This window comes from Salvelinus alpinus, chromosome 10 (assembly GCF_045679555.1).
Source record: "Salvelinus alpinus chromosome 10, SLU_Salpinus.1, whole genome shotgun sequence".
Taxonomy (NCBI): domain Eukaryota; kingdom Metazoa; phylum Chordata; class Actinopteri; order Salmoniformes; family Salmonidae; genus Salvelinus; species Salvelinus alpinus.
In genome coordinates, this window is record NC_092095.1 from 17,660,231 (window position 1) to 17,684,096 (window position 23,866).

Consider the following 23,866-nt stretch of genomic DNA (forward strand, 5'->3'; position numbering starts at 1 on the left):
AGATTCCTTGTGGTCTATATTATTTTAGATTCAATCGTCGCCAGAAAAAAAAACACCCAAATCATCATCATTATCATCATCATCATCAGCAGCAGCTGCTGAGTGTGCAGGCCAAAACACCGAGCCCGATCACGAACAAACACACCACATAACCGTATCATGTCACGCAGTGTTGCAGAGATATTATTAAATTAATATGTTTGAGCATGACACACACGTACAGGCCTACACATACACGCACACGGGTCCGTGGACTCACGGACAAAAAACGTATTTCAAGTCATAACACCCAGTTGGTCTCAAGGTCAAATACCGGGTTTGTGTCGGTGTCACCAACAGAGAGACAAAGGCAGGCGGGTCAATCCCGCAGTGGGGTCTGGGTCTCCCCTCACCCTGTCCCGGCTAAAGCAGGCGGGGAGGGCCGCTCTGACAAACATCTGGAGGGGCGGAGCAGGGGAGAGAGAGTGGGGTCTGGGTCTCCCCTCACCCTGTCCCGGCTAAAGCAGGCGGGGAGGGCCGCTCTGACAAACATCTGGAGGGGCGGAGCAGGGGAGAGAGAGTGGGGTCTGGGTCTCCCCTCACCCTGTCCCGGCTAAAGCAGGCGGGGAGGGCCGCTCTGACAAACATCTGGAGGGGCGGAGCAGGGGAGAGAGAGTGGGGTCTGGGGGAACGGGCCATTGCTGTAGAGATTCCTCTACGATAACGGATTAACAGTGCGCGCGGGGTTTGTTCTTACCCTCTGACAGCTCGAGCTCCAACTCCGCCAGCCGGGCGCGAACGTCCAGTGGTAACGGCGACGCCTCACGCTCTGCCATTAGTTTATAGAAAAATCTCTACGTCCTCCCTCAGTTGCCGTCTCCTCCTCTCCTCCAGCAGAGAGAGAGCTATTACGCGAATCCTCCTCGGAGGCAGCTAGCGGTGCGTAGTTGGGAACAAAGAGAAAAATATGTTTTATCGGTTTACCGGGGCCCCGGCATGGCCTCGTTAGTCTACTTCCTCTCCGTTATTATCGTCTCTGTGATGAGGGACCACTGAGGGTCGATCGGGGGTCTCGAGGCTGCTTGCCCGGCGATGCGGTGCTGATGATGATACTCGCGCTGTTTGGCGCTACTGTCACGTGACGCACGGTGGAGAGGAGAGGAGCGCTACCGGGAGGGACCGAGGGTGGCGTCGCGTGGGAGGCAGGGGTATTATGTCCAAACCACTGCACCACACCCTCTTGATACACACATTGATATATAGGCCTATATCATTGAATTATGGCAACAACAATGTACTGCTGGATCTCTGGTCTTCATGAAGCCCAAGGAATTTCCAAGGAGCACACAAGCCGGGCTTTCTGCCCACCACTCGGCGTAGCTCTGGGAGCTCAGCTCATTCTTCAAGTCTCAGGTAAAGTACGCTACTTACTCATCTGATTTTGCCACATACTCATCTGATTTTGCCACAACCAACGCTATACTGATAATTAGCCCATATGCAGAGTAGCTGGCTCCATTGTATCACTGCATTTTATAATAACACAGCATGTGGTGACTTTGTCACATGATTTAAAGGTCCAATGGTGCTGAAGTAGGCTAAACAAACAAGCTGTATTAGCTGCAGCAGGGAATCAGCACCACAAAAGCGGACAGCGACAGAATCGGAACTCAGCACCACGTGACATTGGAAAGCGACGCTCTCAGGTGCAGACATTCCCCACTTGAACAATCTGACCGCGGGCCACTACTGAATGAAAGGTTCCTGTACGAATTTAGTTTGCTAGACTGATTCAGCCAGCCATATTGACTTCTTCAACCAAACTTTAGAATTGTAAATAATAGGGAATAAATTACTATGCGAAAATATATGTTTACTGTTTATTATTAAGGCAATTGTTTAATAACAGTCAAAATATTTACATCTGTACAGAAAAAAAATGCACCTTTTTAAATCATGCCTCAATCTAATACCCACATTTACAAACTGAATCTATCTTAAACACAGGGAATCTGAACTGAAAACGATTTACCTCCCACCACCCCTGATTCCAAATCAAGTTGTTAACTCAAGTAACTCTAACAATGTTGTATCTGTATGCAAACTTATCAATATCGACCAGAGTTGTTCCTCTTCTAACGTCTGTCTGTAAGAGACTCCCCCTCCCCCAGTCAACACAAAAGGAATTCCATCTAACATAAAATAAATGACATCTAAAACTCATGCAGAAACAAAATGTTATATGATATCAGTGCTTTAGCCTCTTGTCACTCAGTGTCTGGCTGTTCGTAGTTACTGTAAATGTTCCGATTAAGTTATTTAGACTAAGGAATTAATACAGAAATCTGATTTCCAATCCTCTAAATACTGATCAATATTAATCAAAAGAAATCAATCAATATCAAAACATAAAGATTTCAGAAAGTCAGAAAGGTCCGTCAAGTCAGACGAACAGACAGCAGAGAGAAACAACAGTGCTACAACTTTTCTAGTTTTTTCTTTGGCTTGAAGAACTTCTTCCCCTTCTCTCCTTCCCTCCCCAACCCAAAGTAACTCTCTCACTCTGGTCACCGTGATAACTGGGCCGGGTCAGGCGCCTGCGCAGGATAGGCTGGAACAAGCTCCGTCCCCAAGGGGGTGTGGTCAGTAGCCTTTGCGGTGAGCATCTGATTAGCTTGTATCCGCTGGCAGATCTCAGCGTAGCTTGGCTTCTTGGACTCCTAACCATTCACAACACAGGACCGGTCAGTACCCAGCATACACTACTTCTCTGGTAGACAGATGACTGCATCTCAATAGTCTCTTCTCCTTCCTCTGCACTGATGAGGTGAGGAAACCATTTTTGACTATTGAGATGTAGCCATGCTGCGGTACATTCAACTTCACCATTTAAAAAAAAAAACTATTAACCAGTTTGTCTCTGTAGTCTGTGAGTCGTCTCACCGCTTCTGGTCTGTTCCCCTTTGTGGTCTGAGGCGGTTCCTTCGCGGTCGGACGAGCTCCTGTGGTTCTCTTGGGAGACGCTACAGTTTTCTTTAGCTTCCTGTGGGACAGCAACAACCACCATATAACACAGCACAAACATAACATACCATAATACTGACAAGTCTGTAACTTTCTTCCGTAAAGTAAGGAAGGAGAATATACTCACTCTAGGGGGAGGATTTTCTGAGGCAATGCTGTGATAGGCTGGAGGTCTTGTGATGTCACAGTGGTTGGTTCGCTGGTACTGCTGCCTCTAACTGGACTCTGGAACAAGAAAAACAACCTTACAAGAAAGTAGAGGGAGTGTGTGAGTGTGTTTGTGTGATTCTTAGTTACCTTGTGGTTGCTGGTTGCCTTGTGGATGTTGGTTGCTGTAGAAGCTGTAGCCAGGGGAAGTGGGGGGAAGCTATTGGGGCCGAGTTCCAGACTGGGAGACAAGGAGCGCGGGGGCCCTCTCTAAACAAACACACACACACACACACACACACACACACACACACACACACACACACACACACACACACACACAATTGTAGAAAAGACAACTTGTTCAACATTTTCAGGGTCCCGTTTTGGTTCGTGAGCACTACTATCAAAACTACTGGCTGAAATGATACAAAACCTTTATAACACATCTTTAAGTACTTACAGAGTACTTGTCATCTTTTCTCCTCCTCTGACCAATGGGACCTCTCCTTCAGAGAGAGAGAGAGAAAAACATAATCTTCTTCAGTTCAGGTGGTTCAGGTGGTACCTCTCACTTTTCCTGATCACTCATTTTCATTAGAGACTAAGAGACCTGTCTCTAAGGGCTGGAGGATAGAGGTCACTACCTTCCTCTGTCAGTGCTGGGGGAGGACCCTGACCCCCCTCTCCCTCCACGTCGACCCCCCTCTCCGTCCCTATGCCTGTTGCCTGGTAACCGTGGCCGACCCTGCCTGGGGGGGCCAGGGACGCATCCTATTGGTCCACCCTCCGGGAAGAAGGGGGGATCATCCAGAAGGCCCGGCCCCCTGTCGCCAGACAACCGCCTCTGGTCTCGCTGCCCCCTAATGGAGGAGAGAGGGAAACACAGATGTAAAAAATCACGTCACTACAACGTAACTACAAACATGCTTCCATCGTCAAGCAAAACACAGAAAGGGAGAGAGAAAAAAAGAGAGAGAGCAAGAGAATTATAGCTTGGGAGAAGGAGAGAGACGTCTCTGCAGAATGAGAACGTGAGTGAGGAGTGTAGTACCTGTGTCTGTGTGAGGGGGATAGCTTGAAGCTGGGGCATCCTGGGAAGCCGTCCATGAAGCCAGAGAATGACGCCATCTGTTGGACAGAAAAACAATGACACCAGGGAGAGAGCACGCTTGTGCCTGCCTGCGTGTGTGTATGTGTGTATGTGTATGTCCACCTCACCATGACAGGGTCTGTGTAAACGGCCATCGCAGCCAAGCTCTGATTGGTCATTGTGTAGAGCTGTGGGAGGGGCTGCTGGAAAGTGGGCTGGGCGTAGTATGGGCTGGGCCTGTAGCCATTCTTTGGAGCGTAAGATGTGACTGCCATCACTTTGGCCTTGATTCGCACCTAATGAATGAATTAACCAATCAATCTTTTATCATGTGATTGCCATTTTGCATGGAAAAGTACTGTTTAGTAAAAGGACCATACACTCACCTTGATGGGTTTCCCCTGGAACGTCCTTACCTCCTCTCTTAGGTACTGGAACGCCTGGACACACACACACACACACACACACACACACACACACACACACACACACACACGCACGCACGCACACACGCACGCACGCACGCACGCACGCACGCACGCACGCACGCACGCACGCACGCACGCACACACACACACGGACGCACACGGGTAGTGTTTTGGCAGTGTGTGTGATGTGCTGTGTTTTTAATACATGGGGTTATCAAGGACCTTTTGGAAGTGATTGAAAACTGCAGCTCAATGAAATGTGCATGAATGTCTAGAGGATCAATCCCTCTCCTACCTGTCGTTAACCCCCCCTAACCCCAGTCTCTCCTACCTGTCGTTAACTCCCCTAACCCCAGTATCTCCTACCTGTCGTTAACCCCCCTAACCTCAGTCTCCAAGCAGTACCTGTTGAGCGTCAGCCTCACTGTGGAAGGTGATGAACCAGTTGTCGTTCTGGGCAAACTCACAGCTCTGGATCCTGGGGAGGCTCTCACACGCAAACAGAGCCTTTACCTCCTGGTGGTTTAACAAGATAAACACACACAAAGTCAGAACGAACAGACAGACAGACAGACAGGCAGACAGACAGGGCAGACAGGGCTGACACAGGTTTCTTACAGTTAGTGCTGAGCTTTAAGTGCTTTTTGAGGTCGGTTTGTTTTCAGTTCGATAATTGAAAAAAATTATCACGTTTTTCAATTTTGGATATTTTTTGGGGACATTAAATGCACTGTGGGTTGAATGCTGTAGCAACACAGAATAAAACAATTAATAAAAGTACCATGATAAAAACATACTAGAACGTTCAATTGAACGAATGCTGTACTGTACTGAACCGTCAAGTTGAAAAACGGGGAGGGGCTGGGTTGTGGCTTCAAAATGCACCTCTGCCCTTTAAATACGTCAGTCATTGTTTGAAGCCACACCCACCGAACAGAGCAAACGTACCTCAAAACCTTTTCAAGAATGTTTTGGGGAAACGTGTCCCAACATAGCAAACGTTCCAGCAAACTGAACACACCCCTGATGTATCTCTAGAGAAACTGAGCATTGAGCTCAGAAAAAAACATAACTAAATGGAATTAAAAATAATTGAACCGATGTCGGTCAATTAGTTGTTTAAAAACAACTAATTCTTACCTCTGGGGGTGTGGTCTCTGGGACCTCTCGGAGGATGACGATACAGCGACCCTGATTTGGCCGTACCTTCTGCCCACATTCTGCCACCTCCACCAGTGGCAATGCTACGAGCCAATCAGCAGAGAGGACACGGTCAGCGCCCTCCCGCCAAGTAAACATCTTACCCAATCAGGTATACCAGTGATTCCCAAACATTTTACAGTCCCGTACCGCTTCAAACATTCAACCTCCAGCTGCGTACACCCTCTAGCACCAGGGTTGTTTTTTTGCCATCATTGTAAGCCTGCCACACACATACACACACACTACATTTATTAAACATAAGAATGAGTGTGAGTTTTTGTCACAACCTGGCAATCATTTTGCTCTTTATTTAACCATCTTACATATAAAACCTTATTTGTTCATCGAAAATTGTGAATAACTCACCACAGGTTAATGAGAAGGGTGTGCTTGAAAGGATGCACATAACTCTGCAATGTTGGGTTGTATTGGAGAGAGTCTCAGTCTTAAATCCTTTTCCACACACAGTCTGTGCCTGTATTTATTTATGCTAGTGAGGACCGAGAAGGGCATCAGTGTCTTAACAGCACGATTTGCCAAGGCAGGATACTCTGAGCGCAGCCCTATCCAAAAATCTGGCAGTGGCTTCTGATTAATCTTGTCAATAGGGGGGCACTGTTTTCACTTTGGAAAAAATCGTGCCCAATTTAAACGGCCTCGTACTCTGTTCTAGATCATACAATATGCATATTATTATTACTATTGGATAGAAAACACTCAGAAGTTTCTAAAACTGTTTGAATTATATCTGTGAGTAAAACAGAACTCATTTGGCAGCAAACTTCCATACAGGAAGTGAAAAATCTGAAAACGAGGCTCTGTTTCAGGGCCTGCCTATTCAACTGGCTTTTATTTATCGATATGTATGCACTTCATACGCCTTCCACTAGATGTCAACAGGCAGTGGAATGTTGAATGGGGTGTCTAGCTTGATCTGAGGCCGAATAAGAGCTTTTGGAGTGACAGGTCCGTTATTTTCTTTGTCTTCGACGGCGCGTGGGGGAGCTCGACATTGTCGTCTGAAAAGCGTTCGGTATACACGGCGAATATCTCCGGCTCTGATTTTATTTGATACATATGATAAAAACATCATAAAGTAGGTTTTTTCAACCGAGTTTTATCAGTTTATTCAACATTTATTGGGACTTTTGGAGTTTTCCGTTCTTTGCGCCAAGAGAGGATGGGAATGTTAGCAACCTTGGCTAGCATTGTGGCGCGAATTCGACAGAAGAAATGGACATTCTAAAACCAAACAACGATTTATTCTGGAAATAGGACTCCTTGTACAACATTCTGATGGAAGCTCAGCAAAAGTAAGAAAACATTTATGATGTTATTTCGTATTTCTGTGTAATATGTTGATGCCTATTCTCCGCCGTGTTGGTGAGCGTTGTCTCACAATAACCCAAGCTGTATGTTGTGGTAAAGTTATTTTTAAAAATCTAACACAGCGGTTGCTTTAAGAACCAGTGTATCTTTCATTTGCCATACAACAAGTATTTTTATGTAAAGTTTATGATGAGTTCTTTGGTCAGATTAGGTGAGTGTCCAAAATATCTCCGGACATTCTGGGGAAATGTTGCTACGTATTCACAATGTATAACCACGATTTGCAGCTCTAAATATGCACATTTTCGAACAAAACATAAATGTATTGTATAACATGATGTTATAAGACTGTCATCTGATGAAGTTGTCCAAAGGTTAGTGATTAATTTTATATCTATTGCTGGTTTTTGCAAAAGCTACCTTTGCGGTGAATAAATGCCTTTGTGTGTTTGGCTATTGTGGTAAGCTAATATAATTCTATATTGTGTTTTCGCTGTAAAACACTTTAAAAAAAAATCGGAAATATTGGCTGGATTCACAAGATGTTTATCTTTCATTTGCTGTACACCATGTATTTTTCATAAATGTTTTATGATGAGTATTTATGTATTTCACGTTGTTCTCTGTAATTATTCTGTCTGCTTTGGTGCTATTTTTGATGGTGGCTGCAATCTATGATTTATACCTCAAATATGCACATTTTCGAACAAAACATAAATGTATTGTATAACATGTTATAAGACTGTCATCTGATGAAGTTGTTCAAGGTTAGTGATTCATTTTATCTCTATTTTGTCGGTTTTGTGAAAGCTACCTATGCGGTGGAAACATGGTGAAAATATGCGGTTGTGTGTTTGGCTATTGTGGTTAGCTAATAGAAATACATAGTGTTTTCGCTGTAAAACATTTTAAAAATCGGAAATGATGCCTGGATTCACAAGATGTTTATCTTTCATTTGCTGTATTGGACTTGTGATTTCATGAAAATTATATTATATGATATCCCTGTCCCGTTAGGCTAGGCTATGTTAGTCAGCTTTTTTGATGAGGAGGATCCCGGATCCGGGAGGGTGATGAAGTAGAGGTTAAATTACATTTTCACAGAACCGCTTGTTGCAATTTTGATGAGACTCTCTTGTTCAGATATCGGTAAGTGGACTGGAGGCAGGGCATGAAAGGGATAACGAAAATCCAGTTGTTTGTGTCGTCCGTTTCAGGAAAGTACCTGCGTAATTGCACACCTAGCTCACTCAGGTGCTTCGCTTTATCACATTTGACATTGTCCGTAAGCTTGAGTTAATTTGCACACAAAAAAATTATACAATGATGGAAAGACCTGTGTGTTGTCCTTGTTAATGCAGACAGAAAAGAGCTCCAACTTCTTAATCGTAGCCTCAATTTTGTCCCACACATTGAATATAGTTGTGGAGAGTTTCTGTAATCCTAGATTCAGATCATTCAGGCGAGAAAAAACATCACCCAGATAGGCCAGTCGTGTGAGAAACTCGTCATCATGCAAGCGGTCAGACAAGTGAAAATTTTGGTCAGTAAAGAAAAATTTAAGCTTGTCTCTCAATTTAAAAAAAACATGTCAATACTTTGCCCCTTGCGAACCAGCGCACTTCTGTATGTTGTAAAAGCGTTACATGGTCACTGCCCATATCATTGCATAGTGCAGAAAATACACAAGAGTTCAGGGGCCTTGCTTTAACAAAGTTAACCATTTTCACTGTAGTGTACAAAACGTCTTTCAAGCTGTCAGGCATTCCCTTGGCAGCAAGAGCCTCTCGGTAGATGCTGCAGTGTACCCAAGTGGCGTCGGCAGCAACTGTTTCCACTCCAGTATGTCTCCCTGTCATGGCTTTTGTACCATCAATACAGATACCAACATGAGCAGCAGCTACGTTTGGCTACATATGGCCCATTAGTGGAATTTCCACGAGAGAGTAACGGTTAATGTGATTGAATGTTAATTATTTGACTAGGCTACCTGTATTGTGTTGTTATTTCGCTTAACACTAGATGGTTTCATTTTATGAAACGAGGCTACTCAGGCGAGAAAAAAACCTCACCCAAATGTATAGAAAATATAAATGGACTGTTTGACTTTTTTAGCCCAAATAAATGCTTCACAGAGTTCAAGTAACTGACACATCTCAACTAGAGGTCGACCGATTATGATTTTTCAATGCCGATACCGATACCGATTATTGGAGGACCAAAAAAGCCGATAGCGATTAAATCGGCCGATTTTTTAAATGTATTTGTAATAATGACAATTACAACAATACTGAATGAACACTTATTTTAACATAATATGTTACATGAATAAAATCAATTTAGCCTCAAATAAATAATGAAACATGTTCAATTTGGTTTAAATAATGCAAAAACCAAGTGTTGGAGAAGAAAATAAAAGTGCAATATGTCCCGTGTAAAAAAGCTAACGTTTAAGTTCCTTGCTCAGAACATGAGAACATATGAAAGCTGGTGGTTCCTTTTAACACGAGTCTTCAATATTCCCAGGTAAGAAGTTTTAGGTTGTAGTTATTATAGGAACTATAGGACTATTTCTCTCTATACGATTTGTATTTCATATACCTTTGACTATTGGATGTTCTTATAGGCACTTTAGTATTGCCAGTGTAACAGTATAGCTTCCGTCCCTCTCCTCGCTCCTACCTGGGCACGAACCAGGAACACATCGACAACAGCCACCCTCGAGCAGAGCAAGGGGAACAACTACTCCAAGTCTCAGAGCGAGTGACGTTTGAAATGCTATTAGCGAGCACACCGCTAACTAGCTAGCCATTTCACATCGGTTACACCACCCTAATCTCGGGAGTTGATAGGCTTGAAGTCATAAACAGCGCAATAGCTGCTGGCAAACGCACGAAAGTGCTGATTGAATGAATGCTTACGAGCCTGTTGCTGCCTACCACCGCTCAGTCAGACTGCTCTATCAAATCATAGACTTAATTATAACATAATAACACACAGAAATACGAGCCTTTGGTCATTAAAATGGTCGAATCCGGAAACTATCATTTCGAAAACAAAACGTTTATTCGGAACCGTTCCGTATTTTATCTAACGGATGGCATCCTTAAGTCTAAATATTGCTGTTACATTGTACAACCTTAAATGTTATGTCATAATTATGTACAATTCTGGCAAATTAATTACGGCCTTTGTTAGGAATAAATGGACATCACACAGTTCGCAATGAGCCAGGCGGCCCAAACTGCTGCATATACCCTGACTGCTTGCACGGAACGCAAGAGAAGTGACACAATTTCCTTAATTATAAGAAATTCATGTTAGCAGGCAATATTAACAAAACATGCAGGTTTAAAAATATATACTTGTGTATTGATTTGAAAGATAAACTAGTAATATCATCAACCATGTGTAGTTAACTAGTGATTATGTTAAGATTGATTGTTTTTTATAAGATAAGTTTATTGCTAGCTAGCAACTTACCTTGGCTTCTTGCTGCCCTCGCGTAACAGGTAGTCAGCCTGCCACGCAGGCTCCTCGTGAAGTGCAATGTAAGGCAGGTGGTTAGAGCGTTGGACTAGTAACCGGAAGATTGCAAAAACGAATCCCCGAGCTGACAAGGTAAAAATCTGTCATTCTGCCCCTGAACAAGGCAGTTAACCCACCGTTCCTAGGCCGTCATTGAAAATAAGAATGTATTCTTAACTGACTTGCCTAGTTAAATAAAAGGTGTAAAAAAATATATACAAAAATAAATACACATTTTAAAAAATTGTCAAATCGGTGTCCAAAAATACCGATTACCGATTGTTATGAAAACTTGAAATCGGCCCTAATTAAATCGCCCATTCTGATTAATCGGTCAACCTCTAATCTCAACATCAACTGTTCAGAGGAGACTGTGTGAACAAGGCCATCATGGTCGAATTGCTGCAAAGGAATCACTACTAAAAGGACACCAATAATAAGAAGAGACTTGCTTGGGCCAAGAAACACGAGCAATGGAAACTAGACCGGTGGAAATTTGTCCTTTGGTCCGGAGTCCAAATTGGAGATTTTTGGTTCCAATCTCCGTTTCTTTGTGATATGCGGTGTGGGTGAACGGATGATCTCCATATGTGCATTTCCCACCATGAAGTATGGAGGAGGTGTGATGGTGTGGGGGTGCTTTGCTGGTGACACTGTTTGTGATTTATTTAGAATTCAAGGCACACTTAACAAGCATGGCTACCACAGCATTCTGCAACAATACGCCATCCCATCTGGTTTGGGCTTAGTGGGACTATAATTTGTTTTCAACAGGACAATGACCGAACACACCTCCAGCCTGTGTAAGAGCTATTTGACCAAGAAGGAGAGTGCTGCATCAGATGACCTGGCCTCCACAGTCACCCGACCACAACCAAATTGAGATGGTTTGGGGTGAGTCGGACCGCAGAGTGAAGGAAAAGCAGCCAACAAGTGCTCAGCATATGTGGGAACTCCTTCAAGACTGTTGGAAAAGCATTCCAGGTGAAGCTGGTTGAGAGAATGCCAAAAGGTTGCAAAGCTGTCATCAAGGCAAAGGGAGCCTATTTGAAGAATCTCTATATATATTGATTTGTTTAACACTTTTTTGGTTACTACAGATTCCATATGTGCTATTTTTTGGTTACTACAGATTCCATATGTGTTATTTCATAGTTTTGATGTCTTCACTATTATTCCACAATGTAGAAAATAGTCAAAATAAAGAAAAACCCTTGAATGAGTAGGTGTTCTAAAACTTTTGACTGTTGGTGTACACACACAAAAACTTAAGTTAACTCACACTTGAGAACGTCAGAGATGAGCTCCAAGTCCGTGCTGAGCTTCTTGATGTGGTCGAGGTTGGCAAGCGTTGCTATGGGAACGTACTGGTCACTGTCCATCTGGGAGACGAGGTAGAGGTCATTGGCCAGGTTCTCCCTGAGGGGACATCAGCCAATCAGAAAACAAACCTTACTGCCCACTGACCAATCAGAAACGACCCTCGCTGTCCACTGACCAATCACACAGACGTACCGTGACAGACAGGACTTCAGTGAGGTCTTCAGCTGCTCCATGAGCTCCTCTGAAAGCATCAACATTAATAACATATATTTGTATCAGACATTATCTGATAAACAGTCTTGTTTGACCAGCCAGTAATGTTGGTACCTGAGACACAGCTGTCCTGGACCAGGCCATTGGCTGACGGGTTTCCCATGGTGACCACCGGAAATTCTACACCGCCCGGTTCCAGCTGAGCCTCGCCCACTTCCTCCAAGTCATATCCCTGCTCATACCCTGAGGACCAATCAGGTAGTGACATTTACTAGACAGACACTAAAATAAGCCAAAGAAGAAGGCAGCAGACCCAGTAGCTGCCTCCCCCTCTGGATTAAGGGCTAGGCGTTGTTTTATATTCACTCTACTACCGCATGCTTACCTTCCTGGTTGTCAAGGTGACTGGTCACCGCCAGCCATGATTGGAGGGCGTCAGTGTAGACAAGGCCTGAGGGGTCCAGGCTAAGTGTGTGATTGGCCCATACTTGAGCATTTGGGTTCAGCTCAGAGACCGGGGTGGATTCCTGCAAGGGAACACACACACCCAAGGTCAGTGTGACTTCAAAAAATAGAAAACTTCTATAGTGTGTGTGTGTGTGTACTCCTCTGCTCCTGCCAGGTCTCAACTGGGTCAATCGTGATCAGAACAGAACTTCTTAACTCACATGAATAGAGATGTGTGTTTGCTCATCCCTACAGTTGACAGACACACACGGCTGAAGTACTCACAGGCTGGTGGTGAGGGTGCCCTTCCCAGAGACAAGAGTCCTGGGGCAGCAGAGTGCTGCAGGTGGTGTAGGCCATGGATCTAGGGGGCTGCTCCTCCTTATAGCCCTCCTCGCCTTCACCCTGGCTGGGCACCATACCCTGGGCCCATCCTCCACAGCCCTCTTGCAGCCCTGGCCCTAAATGCATCCAGGGAGAGGGGTAGAGGCCCGAGAAGGTGGGGTCCACTTCCTCCCCAAGCAGCTCTGACACCATGTCCATCATGCCACGCTCTTCAGTCTGACCTCTAAGCCCCACAGTGCCCGTCTCTGTGGTGACAGGCAGTGACCTCTGACCCAGGAACTGTATCTGGTAAGATGGGGTGGAGGTGTAAACATCAATCTGATCATGCTCCACCCCCCAGCACACCTGCCAGCAAATAGGAATCTGCAGTTGTTGCATCGTCTCCAGGGTAGTTCACAGCAGAACAGTTATCGCCGTGGTAACCGAAGATCAGGGGCTCCTCACTACTGTCAATGTGTGTCCCGACTCAAAACACACTACTGTCAATGTGTGTCCCTACTCAAAACACACTACTGAGGCTATCTGTTGCAACACATGTCTCTGGGAGGGATTCTACTCCCAGTGTGTGTCCCTGAGCTCTCTACAACTCTGTCATTTTGTTTCACAACATCCCTCCCTATATGTGTTTCCTCACAGTCGTCAGTCTGTATCTCTGCCCTTTTGTCATTGTGTGTTCCGGCCTCACTGTTCTCCTTAGACAGCGTTCTGCAGTCAGTGGGTTCAGTTCCTCTCTCTGAACTCACTCTCCAATCACTCCCCTCTGACCCTACAGAGGAGGAAGGGGACAAGGAGGTTGAAGAACCTTTACAGGGCGGTAAGTGAGTGTCCTCACTAGGCAGGTCCTGAGGGACAGGAGTAGAGCCTCCTCCTCAGCAGATGGCTGCTTTCTGCGTCCTCCTCACAGTCCTGAGGAAGATGGGCACCCGGCTCTGTTCTCACAGTCCTGAGGAAGATGGGCACCCGGCTCTGTCCTCACAGTCCTGAGGAAGATGGGCACCAGGCTCTGTCCTCACAGTCCTGAGGAAGATGGGCACCAGGCTCTGTCCTCACAGTCCTGAGGAAGATGGGCACCAGGCTCTGTCCTCACAGTCCTGAGGAAGATGGGCACCCGGCTCTGTCCTCACAGTCCTGAGGAAGATGGGCACCAGGCTCTGTCCTCACAGTCCTGAGGAAGATGGGCACCAGGCTCTGTCCTCACAGTCCTGAGGAAGATGGGCACCCGGCTCTGTTCTCACAACCCTGAGGAAGATGGGCACCCGGCTCTGTCCTCACAGTCCTGAGGAAGATGGGCACCAGGCTCTGTCCTCACAGTCCTGAGGAAGATGGGCACCCGGCTCTGTTCTCACAGTCCTGAGGAAGATGGGCACCCGGCTCTGTCCTCACAGTCCTGAGGAAGATGGGCACCCGGCTCTGTCCTCACAACCTTGAGGAAGATGGGCACCCGGCTCTGTCCTCACAGTCCTGAGGAAGATGGGCACCCGGCTCTGTCCTCACAGTCCTGAGGAAGATGGGCACCCGGCTCTGTCCTCACAGTCCTGAGGAAGATGGGCACCCGGCTCTGTCCTCACAGTCCTGAGGAAGATGGGCACCCGGCTCTGTCCTCACAGTCCTGAGGAAGATGGGCACCCGGCTCTGTCCTCACAGTCCTGAGGAAGATGGGCACCCGGCTCTGTTCTCACAGTCCTGAGGAAGATGGGCACCCGGCTCTGTTCTCACAACCCTGAGGAAGATGGCTGCTCCCTCTGGTGGGGTGACAGGTGACGGAAGCCATTTCCTGCCAGTGTTTCTGTTCCACACTGGTTTCCGGCTCCTTTTCTGTTCCTGCAGACCTTCCCCCTATAACCTCAGCCTGGACTGGCCAATCAGTGAGCTCTGAGTCATCAGCAGGGCTCCTGTTATTTCCAGGAGGTTTGACATGATCCCCGTCAGGTCTCCCAGTATGCACATGGGTTATGTTTTGGTCAGGCTTGGTGTTGCGGTCAGAAGTAGTATCATACGGATCAAGTTTTGTTTCAGCTTCATGTTCCACATCCACTGGTCTAAGGTCAGATTTGAATGAGTAGACAGTGAAGTCCATGGGTAGAGACACTGCATAGACTGGGTAGACTGTCGATAGTGAGGAGAGTGTGAAGACTGGTGATACCTCTGTTAGTGTGGTCTCAACTGTCCTGCTGAGCATGGTCTCCTCCTCCATTTCTCCTCACAGCCTCTCACTGATCATACTTACTGAGACAGTCTGGTATATCTCCAGCCCCTCCATCTCTCACTGATCACACTTACTGAGACAGTCTGGTATATCTCCAGCTCCTCCATCTTTCCTCTCACTGATCACACTTACTGAGACAGCGTCTCCGCCGTATATCGTTCCCAGCCCCCCCCCCCCCGTCCCCGGCGGATCTCCGCCCCTCCCTCTCACTGATCACAGTTAATGAGACAGTCTGGATCACCCTCCACCTCCTCCACGCCCCTGGCGCGGTCCCAGCTCCTCCATCTCTCCTCTCACTGATCACAGTTAATGAGACAGTCTGGTATATCTCCAGCCCCTCCATCTCCACTACACATGTGGCTTCATTCACTGCCCCAAGCAGGGGGCTGGAGTTGGGACTAGGACTAGAGCTGGGTGTGAGCTGCTCCTCTGTAAGGGTAGGGTCAGGAGGGCAGGAGTCTGTGGGGGTGGGGATAGAGTTATGGGTATCATGGATATTTAAATCTGTAAGGGTAGGGTAAGGAGGGCAGGAGTCTGTGGGGGTGGGGATAGAGTTATGGGTATCATGGATATTTAAATCTGTAAGGGTAGGGTCAGGAAGGCAGGGGTCTGTGGGGGTGGGGATAGAGTTATGGGTATCATGGATATTTAAATCTGTAAGGGTAGGGTCAGGAGGGCAGGAGTCTGTGGAGGTGGGGATAGAGTTATGGGTATCATGGATATTTAAATCTGTAAGGGTAGGGTCAGGAGGGCAGGAGTCTGTGGAGGTGGGGATAGAGTTATGGGTATCATGGATATTTAAATCTGTAAGGGTAGGGTCAGGAGGGCAGGAGTCTGTGGAGGTGGGGATAGAGTTATGGGTATCATGGATATTTAAATCTGTAAGGGTAGGGTCAGGAGGGCAGGAGTCTGTGGAGGTGGGGATAGAGTTATGGGTATCATGGAGGTTTAAATCCCTCTTTGCATTTTCTCTTTTCTGGCTGCTGTGAACTGTCTTCTCTGTGGGCATAGAACCTCTCTTCTTACCACACCCTCTCTCCTCCCGGCGGGATGTCAGCTCAAGTATGTCGGGAGCTGTAATGTCTCCAGTTAACAGCAGGGTTCTGGTGTTTCCGGGGGCGATGGGGCTGTCCTGTCGTAATGCCTGAGGGTCCTCATAGCTTCTCCAAAGAAGGTCCGGCAGAGCTGGTGCCACGGGGGGCTCACAATAGGATTGGTCAAAAGCTGCTGGTTCCAATGTTTGTGATTGGTTGATGGGTGTAAATTCATCTGCTTGTGATTGGTCAGAAGCCATAGGTTCAGAAGCCTTGTGTTCTGTTATGTGCCATAGGTCAGGCGTTAGCAGATTTCACTCTGTGTGATTGGTCATTGGCTGTAGGTTCTTCTGTGTGTGATCGGATAGAGGCTGTATGTTCCCCTGAATGTGATTGGATAGCTGTAGGTTCTTCAATGTTCGATTGAATAAAGGATAATTGTTCCGCTGTCTGCAATTGGTCAGGGTCGAGGTCATATGCGTCGATGGAGCAGGCGCTGTAGAAGCTCTGAGTTCTGGCCCTGAAACCCCGCCCCAGGGGTTCCCTGACAACACAGTATTCCTCATCAATCCGCCACTAAATTGAGGTAATCCCCCCAGCTCTGACATCATACAGCTGGTGGGTTGGGGATGTCTTGACCAGGCGGGTTCCCCAACCCTCTGTCTCTTCCTGGCCAGGGTCCAGGGTCCGGCTGAACCAGGTATCCCGAGCACTTCATTCTCTGCTATCCTCTGTCTCACTGGGCTCTCAATTGTGTTCACTATTTTCTGTCTTTCTGGGTTCTCCATGGTGTTCTCTGTTTGGCTGGGTTCTGCATGGTGTTCTCCATCTGTCTCGCTAGGTTCTCAAATGTCTTCATCTTTTGTTTGGGTGGGTTCTGCATGGTGTTCTCCATCTGTCTTGCTAGGTTCTCAAATGTCTTCATCTTCTGTTTGGGTGGGTTCTGCATGGTGTTCTCTATCCTTTGTCTAGGTGAATTCTCCATGCTGTTGTCTACTATCTTCTGTTTTAATTGGCTCTCCACACCCTCCTCCATATACAGAACATTCTCACAGCTGGCCCTGGCCTTGGCAGTGTGTGTGTGTGGCACTCCTGCCTCCATGGAGTGTATGTGTGTGTGTGTTGGTCTGTCTGACCATGCCGGGGCCCGTGGAGGCGTTAATAATAGCCGGTTCCTCCTCCTGTGAGTGTTCTGGACTGAGTGGCCACCGACTCCGCTACCTCTCGCCATGGGGCCTGTCGACACGTTGTCTTGGATGACATTGTTCTTCTTCTCCTGTTCCTGAATCTTCCATTTGGCTGGTCCGTCTGGCACACAAGTGTGTTGAGCCAGTTGGTCATATACATGTTGAGCCAGGCCATTAGCATGTGACCTGTCCTGGTTCTTGCCCCCTAGCCCCTCTGGGCTTGATACCTGAAGCAGCCTGGTCCTATCACTCAGCAGGCCTGGGCTCAGCTCCTTACTGCAGCAGCAGCCATCTTCACTACAAGCCTCTACAACAGCCAAGCACCTCAACAACACTCAGACACAGATCCTCTCACTAGCTCATCTCACACAGAAAGAGGAAAGACCGTAACTATCAATCACTTTCCCCTTCTCTTCTCATGCTTTCCTCCTCCCCTGCCCAGAACAGCACATGTGAAGGAGCTCACATGGCCCTGCCACTCAAGAGAGCCCCCCAGTGTGTGGTTATAGTTGGAATAGGCACATGGCCAGACGTGCACCAATGCAAGAGCATAGAGGAAGCCACCCCCCTATCTCTCCTTCTCCCTCCCTCTGTCCCTTTTAGGTTCTCTTGTTCACGTTTACTCTTGCCTATTTGGCTGACTTACTCCCTTTCTCACTCTCTCTCCCTGCAAGGCCACTACAGAAGGCATGCCTAGACTGTGACTCTATGGCTAAATACCCACTGAAGCTCTGAGCAGCAGGAGGGATAAAATAGTTACGGGTGTATATGGGATGTATGCTAGTGTGTGTGTACTAATGAACAATCTGAACAACACATCAAGTCACAAACAACTGCACAATCCTTGTGACAATCTGCAACGTAGGTCTTGTATCTAATGATTAGAGCTAGGAGGTTTTTACTGGTCAGGCCACATAGCTGAGAAACATGTTATCTACTATGCCAGACCCAAAAGGCTGTGTGTGTGAGTAAAGACCTTTAGTGACAGTACTGTACCAGGTGTTGACGCTCCAGACCGAGGTGATGTGACCACGTCTCCCGCGTTAGCAGCACCGGAGGCTCAGCTGGGACGGCCGACTCCTGGTCTGACGTCATGTGACGTCTGAACTCCTCTCAGGGATGTGTGCTGCTGTCACCAGGGAAGCTGGTTGGGGGATATATCTAAACTCAGCAAAAAATAGAAACGTCCCTTTTTCAGGACCCTGTCTTTCAAAGATAATTCGTAAAATCCAAATAACTTCACAGATCTTCATTGTAAAGGGTTTAAACACTGTTCCCCATGCTTGTTCAATTAACCATAAACAATAAATGAACATGCACCTGTGGAACGGTCGTTAAGACACTAACAGCTTACAGACAGTAGGCAATTAAGGTCACAGTTATGAAAACTTATGACACTAAAGAGGCCTTTCTACTGACTCTGAAAAACACCAAAAGAAAGATGCCCAGGGTCCCTGCTCATCTGCATGAACGTGCCTTAGGCATGCTGCAAGGAGGCATGAGGACTGCAGATGTGGCCAGGGCAATAAATTGCAATGTCCGTACTGTGAGACGCCTAAGACAGTGCTACAGGGAGACAGGACGGACAGCTGATCGTCCTCGCAGTGGCAGACCACGTGTAACAACACCTGCACAGGATTGGTACATCCGAACATCAAACCTGCGTGACAGGTACAGGATGGTCTACAACAACTTCCCGAGTTACACCAGGAACGCACAATCCCTCCATTAGTGCTCAGACTGTCCGCAATAGGCTGAGAGAGGCTGGACTGGGGGCTTGTAGGCCTGTTGTAAGGTAGGTCCTCACCAGACATCACCGGCAACAACGTCGCCTATGGGCACAAACCCACCGTCGCTGGACCAGACAGGACTGGCAAAAAGTGCTCTTCACTGACGAGTCGCGGTTTTGTCTCACCAGGGGTGATGGTCGGATTCGTGTTTATCATCAAAGGAATGAGCGTTACACCGAGGCCTGTACTCTGGAGCGGGATCGATTTGGAGGTGTAGGGTCCGTCATGGTCTGGGGCGGTATGTCACAGCATCGGAGTGAGCTTGTTGTCATTGCAGGCAATCTCAACGCTGTGCGTTACAGGGAAGACATCCTCCTCCCTCATGTGGTACCCTTCCAGCAGGCTCATCCTGACATGACCCTCCAGCATGACAATGCCACCATCCATACTACTCGTTCTGTGCGTAATTTCCTGCAAGACAGGAATGTCAGTGTTCTGCCATGGCCAGCGAAGAGCCTGGATCTCAATCCCATTGAGCACGTCTGGGACCTGTTGGATCGGAGGGTGAGGGCTAGGGCCATTCCCCCCCAGAAATGTCCGGGAACTTGCAGGTGCCTTGGTGGAAGAGTGGGGTTACATCTCACAGCAAGAACTGGCAAAGCTGGTGCAGTCCATGAGGAGGAGATGCACTGCAATACTTAATGCAGCTGGTGGCCACACCAGATAATGACTGTTACTTTTGATTTTGACCCCCCTTTGTTCAGGGACACATTATTCCAGTTCTGTTAGTCACATGTCTGTGGAACGTGTTCAGTTTATGTCTCAGTTGTTGAATCTTGTTATGTTCACACAAACATTTACACATGTTAAGTTTGCTGAAAATAAACGCAGTTGACAGTGAGATGACTTTTCCTTTTTTGCTGAGTTTATATGTGTATATAACAGTGCCTTCGGGAAAGTATTCAGACCCCATTTTGTTACGTTATAGCCTTATTCTAAAATGGACTAAATTAAATAAAATTCCTCAGAAATGTACACAACACCTCATATTCACAAACTGAAAAAATAGAAATTTTTGAAAATGTATTAAATAAAAAACAGGAATTCCTTCTTTACATGAGTATTCAGACCCTTTGCTATGAGACTAGGAATTGAGCTCAGATGCATCCTGTTTCCATTGATCATCCTTGAGATGTTTCTACAACTTGATTGGAGTCCACCTGTGTTAAAATAAATTGATTGGACATGATTTGGAAAGGCACACACCTGTCTATATAAGGTCCCACAGTTGACAGTGCATGTCAGAGCAAAAACCAAGCCATAAGGTCGAAGGAATTGTCCATAGAGCTCTGAGACAGGATTGTGTCGAAGCACAGATCTGGGGAAGGGTACCAAAACATTTCTGCAGCATTGAAGGTCCCCAAGAAGGTTCACCTTCCAAAGGTACAACGACCCTAAGCACACAGGCAAGACAATTCAGGAGTGGCTTCGGGACAAGTCTCTGAATGTCCTTAAGTGGCCCAGCCAGAGCCTGGACTTCCGATCGAACATCTCTGGAGAGACCTGAAAATAGCTGCCCATCCAACCTGACAGAGCTTGAGAGGATCTGGAGAGAAGAATGGGAGAAACTTCCCAATACAGGTGTGCCAAGCTTGTAACGTCATACCCAAGAAGACTCGAGGCTGTAATCCCTGCCAAAGGTGCTTCAACAAAGTACTGAGTAAACAGTCTGAATACTTATGTAAATGTTTTTGCAAAAAATTATAAAACCTGTTTTTGATTTATCATTATGAGGTATTGTGTGTCATGACGTTTGCCTGTGGGTGAGGTTTATGACCCCCCCCCCATAAATACCTTTCTCCCTTCTCTCTTGACTCTACAGAAGGACTCTTGAAAAGCCTTTGTTAAACACAGAGAGTCTGGGAACATCAAAAGGTGGGGGGGAAAGGAACCATATTTCGGTAATCCAACCAGCTGAAAATATGCGTTGGTACTAAATGAATATGATGCCAGATCAGTTGGCGTCTGAGACATTATTACTGATGATAGGACGACATAAACTGTATCTTGGAAAGTCTACACATTATAGTTATCAGATGCACATGGAATTGTTGTGCAATTTAAATGTTGAAATATGAAACTATTTGTGAAAAGATGTAATTTAGCTTCTTAATGAGAGAACGGTTTGTCATAGAGTAAACTATGCTCAACTCAGTGGCCCTGCCCATGTGAACCGACATTGGTTATAAACTATGAAACACGCCCTTCTCTCCCCTCCTAGCCTTGACGAAAATGTAACTTTCTGTTCCGAGGACTTGCGGTCCCCGTGTTGAAAGGACAAAGATCACCTACAGAACTAAGCCAACCTCAGCGTGAGCTCTGGTTGAACGACAAGAACCTTTTTCTTTGCCAAGATAATCCATCCACCTGACAGGTTTGGCATATCAAGAAGCTGATTAAACAGCATGATCATTACACAGGTGCACCTTGTGCTGGGAACAATAAAAGGTAACTTTTGTCACAACAATGCCATAGATGTGCCAAGTTGAGGGAAAGTGCAATTGGCGTGCTAACTGCAAGAATGCCCACCAGAGCTGTTGCCAGATAATTTAATGTTAATTTCTCTACCATAAGCCACCTCCAACGTCATTTTAGAGAATTTGTCAGTACGTTCAACTAGCCTCACAACCGAAGACCACGTGTAACCAAGCCAGCCCAGGACCTCCACATCCGGCTTCTTCACCTGCGGGATCGTCTGAGGGAGTGCTGAGGAGTATTTATTTCTGTAATAAAGCTCTTTTGTGTGGAAAAACTCATTCTGATTGGCTGGGCCTGGCTCCCCAGTGGGTGGGCCTATGCCCTATCAGGGCCACCCATGGCTGCGCTCCTGCCCAGTCATGTGAAATCCATAGATTATGCCCTAATGAATTTATTTCAATTGACTGATTTCCTTATATTAATTGTAACTCAGTTAAGTCTTTGAATCTTTAAAAATCTATTTTTGTTCAGTATGAATAGAGAGGAGAATGTGCTCAACCAGTGCATGCCGCAGACACAATCTACTGATTCGGGCTCTGGACATCTGACTGCAAGTTACCAGACACTGACAGCTGACTATGAATTTATGAAGCTTGTTGCACCACATTTGCAGACAGATTTTGAAAGATCAGTCAGTGACACAGTTGGCTTTGTGAGAGCATTCATGTCAATTTGGACTAAGGGCTCTATTCAATCTGTAAAACTGACGCGTTACAGATTCCGCGATAGAAATTGTTAAGTAATTTACGATTGAACCGACATATGCGTTTAACGTGAATGTAGTCTCCGCTAAAGCAGCAACATTGCATTTAAGTTTCAATCACGCTGTAAAGCAGATTTTCCGTGGTGCGGATTGAATAGAGCGCTTGTTTGACTAATAACGTTACATATAATTTGGGCGAGGGAATTTGTGTGACTAGCCTACATAAGATGACTAGCTAGCTAAAGTTAACTTTGCAAAATAGAGGTCGACAACATGCCAGCTTTAGCTAATGGTGAGCTGCCACTTGCCAGCACATGACTCATTCACCTGGGGCGTATTAATTACGCCGAATATGTTGCAAAACGTTTCTAAAACGGAAGCAACCAGAACGAAACGTGGAGTGACATATAGCAGCTGTATTTATTCAATGGAAAATTCATTTTCCGTTTTGCAACGGTTTGGACTAATGATTACACCCCTGATTGGCCCTGTAGCGAAAACAGCTGACGTTAGCGTTAGCTAACTAGCGGTACTTACTTACTGTCCACATTGACTAACAAACCTAGCTAGTTAGTCACCGTTAGCGAATGTTAGTTCCCAGTGGCCGTTGCTTAATCTGGCAAAGTTAGCTAGAGAGGTGCGCATCCAACTAGCCATATATAATGTAGCTAATTACAGTAACAAAATAAATCAACAGGGACAAGTTTCTTTGATCGGTTCACAACATATGGTGAGAATAACAATGATGTATTAGCTAACGTTAACTTTCACAGTCATTGACCAAATAACTTATTGAATCAGTTTGCTTTGCTAACTAACGTTACATAGGCAAAGCAACTCACCTGGCCAATTTTGGCTAATATTCTCCTCTGCATATGATGTTAGCTAGTTTAGCCGTGTGTGTTGCTTTTCAGACCGCCCGCCCGTCAAGTCTACCTCCTCCAAAATGACATGTAAACAAAACTTTTCAGTAACCATGGGCACCAACAGCCTACCGAGACCAAAAAAAATCTATATTATTTTTAAAGGTTAAGTTTGTGTTAACGAAAAATCTGAGGAATTTGAAAAATGTTTAAATTAGCAAACATTTATATTCGAAAAAAATCTCTGAACTTCTTTGCATTATTTTCAGGTGTAGCGAGCAGATCCGACTCGCTTGTTTACAGCTGGTCGGACAGTCTTCCTGTGTAGATTAAAACACCACGGAGCCGGCGCAAGATATGGCTCGGGAAAACGTACCCCAATCCAGGGAGCAGAAATACATTGTACTCCGAATTGGCCCATTATCCCAATTGTTACACAGAGAAGAATGAACGAGTGCTAATGGTCGGATCTGCTGCCTATGGCAGGTCACAGGTGCTGTCTGGAATGTTGGCTGATAGAGAGGTTTGAATAATGAATAAAAATGA

The 23,866-nt window shown here is 46.1% G+C and overlaps 2 protein-coding genes across 10 annotated transcripts in view; both read right to left on the reverse strand.

Moving 5' to 3' along the window:
- LOC139531586 (disco-interacting protein 2 homolog C-like) overlaps positions 1–1,118 on the reverse strand; it is a 32,388-nt gene extending 31,270 nt beyond the window's left edge. For 2 of the 5 annotated variants that reach the window (XR_011666396.1, XM_071328171.1), the window contains exon 1: positions 737–1,118. Coding sequence is in view for 4 of the 5 variants with exons in the window: in XM_071328171.1 (XP_071184272.1) it covers positions 737–815 (79 nt within the window). In the remaining variant the exon portion in view is untranslated. The remainder of the gene's footprint in view (positions 1–736) is intronic. The other 3 variants (XM_071328170.1, XM_071328168.1, XM_071328169.1) reach the window with 2 other exon arrangements.
- Positions 1,119–1,845: 727 nt separating this feature from the next.
- LOC139531587 (la-related protein 4B-like) lies at positions 1,846–23,654 on the reverse strand. Of its 5 annotated transcripts, XM_071328175.1 has the most exons (18): positions 23,300–23,652; positions 18,483–18,647; positions 13,000–13,344; positions 12,653–12,794; positions 12,382–12,510; positions 12,247–12,295; positions 12,014–12,150; positions 5,812–5,915; positions 5,077–5,187; positions 4,630–4,683; positions 4,372–4,539; positions 4,205–4,281; positions 3,798–4,013; positions 3,614–3,659; positions 3,301–3,420; positions 3,131–3,228; positions 2,890–3,022; positions 1,846–2,699 (listed from the first exon to the last, which is right to left on the reverse strand). In XM_071328175.1, the coding sequence occupies exons 2-18, from the start codon at positions 18,579–18,581 to the stop codon at positions 2,547–2,549; spliced, it is 2,181 nt and encodes a 726-aa protein (XP_071184276.1). In that variant the 5' UTR covers positions 18,582–18,647; positions 23,300–23,652; the 3' UTR covers positions 1,846–2,546. The 5 variants fall into 5 exon arrangements, with proteins under 5 accessions (XP_071184276.1, XP_071184274.1, XP_071184275.1 ...); XM_071328173.1 differs by having other exon boundaries at positions 4,205–4,539; positions 18,483–18,630; positions 23,300–23,654; XM_071328174.1 differs by having other exon boundaries at positions 2,923–3,022; positions 4,205–4,539; positions 23,300–23,653.
- Positions 23,655–23,866: the final 212 nt, after the last annotated feature.